The following is a 10,680-nucleotide window of genomic DNA, read 5'->3' as shown; positions in this document are numbered from 1 at the left end:
GCATGAAAAGACAGAATACTGCAATACAGCTGAGCAAATTTTTCAATGTTTGTATAACATTTTTTTTTTTTTTTTTTTTTTTTTGTGGTGCTGGGGATCGAACCCAGGGCCTTGTGCTTGCAAGGCAAGCACTCTACCGACTGAACTATCTCCCCAGCCCTGTATAACATTTTCAATTGAAGATACCCCTTCTGTATTGTTACTACAGACACCCCAAACCTCAAATGTAAGCAAAGGAATATTATTGATTTGACTCTTCCAAAGTTACACTGTTTAAATAAAAAAGTGTTAGTGTTCATAAACAGGTATAAACCACAAAGGTCTTTTCTTTTTCAAAGATGGGTAAAAAGAGTTATTTCTATCCTGATATTCTCATTTGTGACCCCTATATGGTCTTGAATTCTGGTTGTACAGCTAGTATTCCCTCCCTAAATTGTTCTATGCTTTAGTGCTTATAATCCACACCCCCACCATAATGCCTCCTGACAGAATTATTCGTTCTGTACTCACACAAATGGAAATAGAAGAAATGAAAAGCCCTGGGGATACAGCCATGCAGGTCTCAAACTGAGCTGATGCTAAACATAACCTGAACCTCTCTGCCTTTCTTCACTTGGCTGAGTTCCTCTCTTGGCTCAGGGTTAGTGATCTTGCATGGCATAGGAGACTTAGGACCCAGGGGGCGCCTTTCAGCTGAAAAACACCTCGCTGCAGCAAGCTAGCTGGGAAGCTCCCAGTTCTAAAGAGAGGCTGTTTACCAGAAGAGCATAACAAGGGCAGGTCTGACTAAAAGGCTGAGACTGGGAGGCGCAGCCGCTGCCAAGGGACCCCAGTTGGACACTGGTAGTTCAATCACCTGCAGAGCGGAGGAGGCGAGGATGCTGTTCGTCTGGATACAAACATTCCTTCTCAGCAACATGCTCCTAGCAGAAGCCCATGGATCTGGAGGTGAGATTACAATCTTTCCTTTCTGCAGCAACTTAATGAAATGGAATGGGTAAACTCCCATTTCCCAATCATGATCAGAATGGCAGGAAACAAAGCTTTTAGCTGTTTTCTGTTGTCCAATGAAAGCTTTTTTTTTTTTTCTTCTTCTTTTTTTCTTCCCCTTTCCTTTTCTTTCCAGGGACTTGCAGCTCCATCTTTACCATTAAGAACAAAGACAAGTGGCCACTTTCTCTTTCCCTTTCCTTACTCAGGAGTGGATGGAGTCTGGAAGTTTATATCCCCTACTCCTTCAGTCCTGTTCTTTTTAAGCCCTTTGCATGATGTGTCCAGCACACTGGCCCTTCTTCCCTAACTTCCTTCTGTGGCTCTCCAGCTGAGAGGAGTGGGAGTTTGGAATCATGTCCAGGCAGCGATGAGGCAGATTCCCATCGTTTGAAGCGCTTCTGAATCTTTTGCCTGATTGAATCAAGGTTTTTGCAAAATTCTCTTGGGAGGGAGTGTTGCCTCTTTGAACTGGCAGAAGGTGGCCGTATCCGTGGAGGAAGGAACACCAGAGTTTATGTAACGTGGACACTTCAACACAGGGATGACTTTTAGGTCTGCCAGACAACTGACCCAAAACTCCTGCCATCTCCTCAGAGACACCCTAAGCCAGGCCTCCTCCCCCCACGACAAAGGGGCCACAAGTTCAAAAGTAACAACCCCTTGCTTTGCAGGGCTTTCCGCTTACCAAAATCAAAACAAACATACAAACAAACAAACAAAAAACTGACAGAAGACAGGCACCGACTATGGGCTTTATACGAGTGCGCTCTCCCTTCATTTGGGGCCTCACTACAACCCTTCAAGGCCATTGGCGTTTTCCACGCCAGGAGAGGAAGATACAGCAGGGCTCACAAGGGCACCACCGGGGTGGGCCTTGGCTCCCCTGCCCACCACGCCCAGGGCCTTCTTTCCGTGGGCCGTCCCTCTCAGGGTGTGGGGGCTTCCTCTTCCTCACAGGCTGCTTCTGGGACAGCGGCCACCTGTACCGGGAGGACCAGACCTCGCCTGCACCAGGCCTCCGCTGTCTCAATTGGCTGGACGCGCAGGGCCGCCTGAAGTCAGCCCCCGACTTGGGTGAGTGTCCGCCCTGGGTGTGTGTGGTGGGACGGGTCTGGCGGGCGGTGGCCGCGATCCTGGCTCCAGCCCATGGCGCCTTCTCTACCCTTTCAGGATCCGGCAACCACAACTACTGCCGGAACCCGGATAGGGATCCGCGGGGACCCTGGTGCTACGTAAGCGGCGAGGCCGGCGCCCCTGAGAAGCGGCCTTGCGAGGATGTGCGCTGCCCAGGTACCCACGCTTAAACCCTGGACCCTGGAATCCCAGCGCACCCGGCTGAAGCAGAGCTGTGGTTACACCCGCTGCGCACGTGCGGCCGCACGACGCCGGCCTCTCCCGCTCCGCCCCCGCGCGGTCTTGATTGGTCAGGGCTGTCTCCAGGCCGCGGGGCTCAAAGCCCATTGGCCGTCGCCGCCGCTCTGAGTGAGCTCATCCTTTGCGAGCGCTTGTAAACAACCGTGGGAGGCTAGCCCGGTCCTTCTGCGCGCTGCGATGGGTGGCTCTTGGTGTTCCCCTGCTAGCATTTGTTTACTGTGGAGGGTATGCTGTGTGCTGGCCATACTGCTCACATCCTCCCTGAGAAGAAGCTGTTTGAGGGCTATGAGCCACAGAGAAGTTTAGCGACGTACTAAAGGCAATGGCAGGGTTCAGATTTGAATTAGTTTCTTTACCTTCTTTCTTTTTTGGTACTGAGGATTGAACGCAGGGATGCTCTACCACTGAGCTACATTCCCAGCCCATTTTATTTCCAGACAGGGTCTTGCCAAGGACCTTGCCAAGTTGCTGAAGCTGACCTTGAATTTGCCGTCTTCTTGGCTCTACCTCCCGAGTTGCTGGAATTACAGGCGTGTTCTGCCACACCCGGCTTGAATCCCAGTTTCTTAGACTCCAGGAAAGCAGTCTTGTTACTTCAGAGGCAGCAAGAGAGTTCTCTAGAATTAATGGGATAACCAAAGTAAAGCATGCTCATAAAGTATGAACTGTTTGGAGGAGTAATGGATTACCTCTTGGAGTGGAAGATGGGGGAATCCTGGAGAGGATGGCAGCTGAGCTGGGTCTTGGAGATAGCAAAGATCTGAAGAGATGAAGTCAAGGGAGGCAGGAGGGAAGCCCTTTCCTGCAGCCTTCTCCTCACATTTGCTTTGCATCAGACATAACATCCTAGCCATGGTCAGACCCTCTCAGGCCTGATCTTGCCCCTGGGGCAGATAGGGTTTGATTTCAGCATGGGGGAGCATCCTAGGTCGGTACCCAGTAGCCTTCCCCCAACACTTGTCCAGATTCACTGTGGAATTCACTCAGGGCAGTCTCTGATGAGAGCTATTTCCCACCTCACTTCCAGAGACCACTTCCCAGGTACCCCCAGGTTCCACTACAGAACCAGAGACATCTGAAGCTCCACGTGAAGATGAGGTGCAGGTGTTCCCTCCTGCCAATGCCCTGCCTGCTCGGAGTGAGGCAGCAGCTGTGCAGCCAGTGATTGGGATCAGCCAGCGGGTGCGGATGAACTCGAAGGAGAAAAAGGACCTGGGAACTCTGGGTATGGTTTCCCCATCCAGCTGCCATTGTTTGAATTCATTGAGATGCCATTTGCTGATTTTGTGATGTGTGGCTAATAGGACCTTGTGTTCTGTTCTTGGCAGGCTATGTGCTGGGCATTACCATGATGGTGATCATCATCGCCATTGGAGCTGGCATCATATTGGGCTACACCTACAAGAGGTCAGTAGCTTCTCTTTGAAGTTCTCTTGGGAAGAGAGGGGTGGAAGGGACACCAAGTCAAATCAAACTTTGTGGCTTTTTTGTCCAAAAGGAATTAAGGTGTTGAATGAAGGAAAACCAGTTCAAGATGTAGAGATGTGGTTCTAGTCTTTACCAAGTGATCTTGACAAACCCTTTCCTTTGATGCCTTTACTCCTCACCCCAAAGCATTGTGAAATAGAGGTTCTTATTTGCCATTTTACAGATTAGGAAATCTTTGTCAGAGAGGTGAAATGTCACACTGTCTGGGAGTGGCAGGACCTGGCTTCAAATCCAACTCTTTTGATAGCAGATTCCCTGTTGTCTAATCCAAACACCTGGCTTAGCACTGAGAGGCACTGCAAAAATCAGGCTAGACACTTAATACAGGGATCTGGAACCTGAATTCTTTTTGTAAATTATAAAATTCTGCTACTAGAAAGAGTTCCAAGCCACTGTTTTTGCAGATTTTTAGAAATTTTTAAATTCCTTTAATCATAATGGAGTATCTCTCCTTTAGGATAGGAAGAAAAAAGTGAGTTGGAGAAGCATCTGTTACTTCTCACAACATATGAGATATTAAAAGGGGCTGCCTGGAAGCCTATGCTAGGGCATCAGGAAGAGGAATGCTTATTTTGAAAGTCTCCAGAGATGATGTGAAAGACTCAAAATCAGTGGTGCATGATGATAAGAGTCCTGGTCATTTTTACAGCACTGACTGACTCTGGAAAATTATCTGCTGTTCTTGGGAAAAATCAAGGGATTTGACTTCCAGCCTCGAGGGTCTGTGATATTTCCAGAGGGTCTGAGGAGTCTTCCTGGAAGTGACACAGTGGTCCATCCACATTTTCTAGTGGTGAGAGCCGTGTCTGAGCCACTAGCCCCAGTGAATTCACTCAGCACTATATAAACCTTGGTTGTCCTTAGAGGTGTTATAGTCAACCGCATCATTTTACAGATGAAAAGGGGAAGTGTTGGGTAATAATCACAGCAGTAGCAAACATTTACCATCTGCTTGACTGTTTCAAACACTTTGTATGCTTTAACGTACTTCTGATAGTCACTCTTATGAGGTAAATGCTGTTATTATCTCCAGTTCACAGATGAGAAACTGAGACAAGAGAAAATAGGTACCTCGCCTGAGGTTTCACACCTAGCATTTGATGGAGAGAAGTCCTGCCCTTTCACTAATAGCTATCTGTGTGAGCTGGTGTAGGTGGCACATGCCTGTGATCCCAGTGACTCGAGAGGCTGAGGCAGGATTGCAAGTTCAAAGTCAGCCACAGCAACTTAGCAAGGTTCTAAGCAACTTAGTGAGACCCTGGTCTCAAAAAATGAAAAAGGGCCAGGGATGTGATTAAGTGCCTCTGGGTTCAATCCCTGATACTAAAAATAAATAAATAAATAAATACACATATACATATATATAAAATAAAAAATTAAAAAGATGGGATGTAGCTAGGAGTTTTCTACTCCAGAGCCCTGCTGTGGGGCTAAGGCATACAACTGCTTAGTTTAGTGAGTGGCACATAGTAAATGGTCAGTAAATAATAACTGTTTTTCTTTTCTATAAAATGTGGGTACTGGACTGGTATTCTCCAAGTCCTGTTCCTTCTCTGATTTTCTGTGATTCAGGAAGCAGAGGTCCAGAGAGGGGAAGTATTCACCTGAGGGGGCATCCTGATTCCCAGATTGAGGTTGTAGTCCATAGTGGGATGGTTGACTTGGCAGGTCCAGGGACACCTGCTTGTTCATTTCAGAGAGTTAGAGAAAATGATATAGTGACCCTGCCCATACAATTCATGGTCAGATCTAAATCATGTTGGCCTAGTTTAGCTCTTGAAATATTTCCTCCTTCCTTAGCTACTGGATAGCATTTGACTCTCTTCCAATCTGTGACAGTTTCCAGGCCTTTAGGTGCTTAAACTTACTAAACGTTCTTAATTTCAGGCTCAGTTCTGGTGTTCAATGAAGATACAAGCTCTTCCCCCAACCCCGCTAGATTTGTTCTTTTAGGCTGTCATAGGACTGCCCTGTGGCTTAGAATTTACTTTTTTATAAACTCAGGGAAAGGTACCAAGTCACTAGATTTCTTGTCACTAACCACCAGACCACTCCTTTCCTTAGCAAACATGCTCTGAGAACAGATTGTACAACAGGAAACCACACTGGGCTAGAAACAAGCTCTCAGCTTTCATTTCTCCCCAAGTGAGAGATGGTAAGAGCTGTAGGTTGAGTGTTGGTGCAGGTGACCTCCAAACCTTGATATCCTGTCTGTTAAATAGGGATACATCCTCCCTCTGCACCCACGATTAAGTATTACATGTACGTAGTAGGTTACCAATCAGATAATAATCACAATGGCAGGCAAAATTTATTTCCTGCTCTTCTCCCTGCTTTGTTTTATGCACACACGCTGGGAATCAAATCCATGGCTTCACACAGCTAGGCAGGCATTCTACCACTGAGCTATAACCCTAAACCTATTTCATACTTTTTTTTCCCTCTTTTTTTTTTTTGAAGGGAATTGAACCCAGAGGAACTATACCTCTGAGCTACATATTTTGAGACAGACTTAGGGCTTGCTAAGTTGCTGAAGCTGGTCTCAAACTTGTGATTCTCCTGCCTTAGCCTCTCAAATTGCTGGGGTTGCTGCATATGTGCACCACTGTGCCTGGCTGTTTCATGCTTTCTTAATAATGGAGGCCCTGCTGTATATTCTTCACTGATATCTTTCCTAAGCCTCAAAACCACCTTTGAATCACTGTTACCCTGTTTAAAGTGAAAAGTTGAGACCTAGAAGAGTTAAGTACCATGTGTCAGCTATATAACCATTAAGGTATGTCTAAAGATTATCAGTATTTCCAAAAAGTCCATCAAAGCCTAGTAGCTTCGTGTAAATTTGTTTTGAATTGCAAAGGGCAGTAGGAAAAGGAGAAACTTTCCAGAAAACAGCTGGGTTTAGAAGGCAAAAGAAAGAAGATCTAGTTCTGAAAGTGCTACCAGTTCTGGATGTGATATTAGACAAGTTATTTACCATCTCTAGGCCTCAGTTTACTAATCTGTAAAATAGGGTAAGGAATTAGATATAATGATCCTCTCTGCTCTAATGTTTCCTAAAATGACAATATGATCTGATGGTGGCTATAGGCAGTGCTGGGTTCAGATCCTAGTTCTATTATTTACTTGAATGGATGATTTAACCTTTCTGCTTCTGCCTTCACATCCTTGAAACAGAGATCATAATAGATACCACATATGATTGTTGTGGGATGGAATTAGACAGTATGGTTTGGGGGTCCAGTTGGTGTTCATAACCAGTAGAGCTACTTTGGGAAACCCACCCTGAGCTGCAAGGTGGCATAGCGCTGCCTCTGACTGGGAAATAAATAGCAGTAGTTTAGAGCAATAATTGAAGAAACCTGCTTTGCCTGAAGGAGTTCTGTGGTGCTTCCATAATCCTGGGAGAGGAAGTCAGTGGCAGGCAGCAGCTTCTTCCACACCTGCTCTCTTTGGACAGCCCAACTAGCTATCAGTCCTGGAGCAGTCAGTAATTACTGCAAGCCTTGAAATCTGCCAAAGGCCATGAAACCTGGCTAATGGGATGGAGCTTTCCCCTAGCTGGAAAGGGTGGGCAGACACCAGGCTTCCTCGAATGGGAAGAAGGGCTGCAGGTGGAGGTTGATGGGAGCTCAGCCTGGCTGAGTCTTTGTCTAGATAGTCTAGTCCAGGAGGTTCAGATGGCCAGTCTGCTATTGGGTAGTGCCCTGTCCCTGCTCCAAGTGTAGTGTCTGTACTAGTTCCAAAGGGAGCTCTTATTTTCTGATAAAAAGGGGAGGGAAAAACAGTAAGCCAACACCACTCCACCCCCTTGGGAGAGGAGCTGAGTCAGTGAATAAGCCTTTTGTTCTTTCTTGGCTGCCAGACAACAGCCTGCCTGTCCCCATCCCTACCAAATGAGAGGGGGCTGGGCTGTCTGATGGTTAGTGCGGCAGGCCTGATGGCATCTCTCTGGTCTCCCAGGGGAGCTGGAGGCAGCCACTTCATCACCAGAACTCATAAGCAGTATTTGTAGCAGGTATGTTGGGTTGGGTGTGCTTCTAGTCTTCTAAATGTATGAGATTAATCCAGTGTAGTCCCAGCATCTGCTTCCTTTATCCTTGGTTGATCTTCCAGTTCAGCTCTGTCTCATTAACACAAATTGATTTTTTTTTTGGTCCCCTGAAGGTTTGTGTATGATATAGCCTGACAGTTATCAGCAGCTCAGCAGGTCACAGTCATATGCTTGGTAAAGGAGGGAGCTGAGAAAGCAGGGCTCTCTAGGGTCAGACTCCAAAGCCTCAGTTTCTTAATCTAGAAAATGGGGATATTATCTTACAAGGTTGGAAATTAAAAGATGGTGCATATATGAAGTGTGTGGCATCCAGTATGTACACAGGTAGCTCTTCTCATCCTGAATGATTGAAAGGTCATTTCTTGGTACCTTGTTAGGTACTTGGGAAATTACTAGTTCCTGGCTTTCCCTCTTCCTCCAGCCTCTTAGATTTTGAAATTTAGGCCTTGGCAAAAGATACTTGCATACTCCATTTAGTTTATTGTTGTTTTTTGTTTGCATGTGCTTTCTGATACCTGGGGATTGAACCCAGGGGTGCTCTATCACTGAGCTACATCCTCAGCCCTTGTTTTTTATTTTGAGACAGGTCACATTAAACTGGGTCACTGGGCACCATAAGAATTCAAAGATATGTAAAAACTCTGGGATGTCTGATGATCATTCTCATTTCCCCTTGACTCGGGTAGCTCTCAGAGTCCTTTTTGTCCCTTGCATGGGTTGGGAATAGTCCACTGTCAGCCTGTGCTCACACTTTCCAGGACTTTTTAAGACAAGAAGGCTATCTCCTAGTAGGATGGTTAGATCCATTTTCTAGACAACTTTAAGGATTAGGGCTGAAACTGGGATAGTTCTCTCTGAATCTCTTGGAGCCCTGGGCTCAAAGAACAAAACAGTATCTTACTTTTAAAACTCTTCCCTCTATATTATTTCCGCTGGACCGCCTGCCAGTTTTTGAGGTTAATACTGTTATTTACTGCCCATTTTATAGATGGGGAAGCAGAGATCCAGAGGTTCAGGAGCTTCTTGGTGAGTTTAAAGGCAGTAGGGTAGAATGAAAATCTAGACTGTTAGACCTAGGTTAGCATTAGTCCTGGCTCAACCAATGATTTTTTTGTGACCAGGGTGAATGACTGCTCCTGTTTGGACCTTGGAGATGCTGTCTAATTGATCTAAGCCATGAAGTAAGCATAGCCTGATCACTTCCTTTTTTTCTTGCCAGGGGGAAGGACTTGAAAGAGCAGCATGAGCAGAAAGTGTGTGAGAGGGAGATGCAGCGAATCACTCTGCCTTTGTCTGCCTTCACCAACCCCACCTGTGAGATTGTGGATGAGAAGACTGTCGTGGTCCACAGCAGCCAGACTCCTGTTGATCTGCCAGAAGGCAGCACACCCCTCATGGGCCAGGCTGGCACCCCTGGGGCCTGAGCTCCTCTAGTGGGCAGGAGCCCATGCAGACACTGGTGCAGGACCGCCCATCCTCCTACAGCTGGGAGGATCTACATTTTGTGTTGTGGTTAAAACCCTAAACCCACTTTTTTTTTTTTTTTTTTTTTTTTTTTTGGTGAATCCTCATGACAGGAGGTAGGGCTGAGGGCGAGGCTGAGTAGAGCCCTCTCAGTGCTCATTCTCCATCCCTTGGAGCAAGGTTTTGCCTGTGGATGGGGACGGTGGCCCGGCTCCCAGAGTGGTGCTGCTGACAAGGGCTTCCACATAGTGTCTGTGCCCCTAGAACTGGACTGGTGATAGGGAGCTTCCCCACGCTCCTCTGTGCTTTAACTGTATAAGACAGTCTCAGCCTCTGCCTTTCCATTTGTTTTTCATGAGCTTGAATGGCATAAACTGTTACTCATAGTTCAGGCCAAGGAGGTCAAAAGGAGGCATTGAAAAAATATATTTAGTTTTTTAAATATTTGGGTGGAACTCCCTACTGACCTCTTGAGAACCGGAAGTGAGTTTGTACAAAAGTCAAAACTTTGGGCTGAGAACAGGATCTTGACTGGAGGTTGTTGGGTGTGCTCCAGATTGTTGGCAGTGATGTGCCTTGACAACCATGGGCCAGGTCTGGGCCCAGGGACTCTTCCTGTTTCATAAGGAAAGGAAGGGAAGAATTGCACTAAACATTCCACTTAAGAAGAGGGTAAAGAATGATCTGCTCTTGCCTCCACCAGAGGCAGAGGTGGATCTGGGGGGCTCCAGACCACCTCTCTTCTAGGGTGAATAGTGACCTGTCTTCATTTGTGCAGGCAGGAGAGCAGCTAGCTAACTCATGAGAATTATATACTGTGGGGTCTGGTGAGCTGCTTTTGACTAAGCTCAGAGGCAAGGTAAAAGAGCACTTTATGGCTTGCCCCTGTAGTGCGCTGTGGTTTGCAGGTGACCTGTGGTCTCCAGGCCAGCACCTTCCCATGGGGCAGGGGGTAGTTAGGGTCACGAACCCTAACTTGTAAAACAATCATAGAACCATTGGGAAGGTCTTTAGGAGTCTCCAAGTCTTTGTACATGGGCCCAGAGGGAAAGTGACTTGCTCAAGGCCACTCTATGGCCAATAGAGCTGAAATTCCTGAGTACATATTTGTCCATTGCACTGTGCTTGCTGCTCAGCAGGCCCTCCAAACCCTGATGTCATACTTGGAGGTCTTGGCAATGCTCTGTAGCCAGAGCTTCCTTCTACTGTCCCATATGGAGAGGTAGGTGAATGGCGCCCATTTCCTTCAGCAGATTGCTCCCTGGAGCCATTTGCTGAGGGGACCTAGACCTCAGGGGGGCGGTCCCTTG

At 46.9% G+C, this 10,680-nt stretch overlaps 1 protein-coding gene across 1 annotated transcript; it reads left to right on the top strand.

Annotated features, from left to right (window-relative positions):
• Positions 1 to 728: 728 nt before the first annotated feature.
• On the top strand, positions 729 to 9,459 carry Pik3ip1 (phosphoinositide-3-kinase interacting protein 1). The gene is made up of 6 exons (XM_047562970.1): positions 729 to 948; positions 1,951 to 2,067; positions 2,164 to 2,283; positions 3,395 to 3,592; positions 3,696 to 3,774; positions 9,126 to 9,459. The coding sequence occupies exons 1-6, from the start codon at positions 879 to 881 to the stop codon at positions 9,328 to 9,330; spliced, it is 789 nt and encodes a 262-aa protein (XP_047418926.1). The 5' UTR covers positions 729 to 878; the 3' UTR covers positions 9,331 to 9,459.
• The last annotated feature ends 1,221 nt before the right edge of the window (positions 9,460 to 10,680 follow it).

The sequence above is a fragment of the Sciurus carolinensis genome, chromosome 8, assembly GCF_902686445.1.
Source record: "Sciurus carolinensis chromosome 8, mSciCar1.2, whole genome shotgun sequence".
NCBI lineage: Eukaryota > Metazoa > Chordata > Mammalia > Rodentia > Sciuridae > Sciurus > Sciurus carolinensis.
The sequence above is the reverse complement of the archived record's forward strand: the minus strand, read 5'-3'. Positions and strand labels throughout refer to the sequence as shown.

Bases quoted from the DNA above. Each gene is read 5' to 3' on its own strand.
- Pik3ip1 (XM_047562970.1), top strand. From the start codon at position 879: ATGCTGTTCGTCTGGATACAAACATTCCTTCTCAGCAACATGCTCCTA. The intron at 2,068-2,163 runs GTGAGTGTCCGC...CTACCCTTTCAG, and splicing joins GAAGTCAGCCCCCGACTTGG to GATCCGGCAACCACAACTAC. The intron at 3,593-3,695 runs GTATGGTTTCCC...TGTTCTTGGCAG, and splicing joins AAAGGACCTGGGAACTCTGG to GCTATGTGCTGGGCATTACC.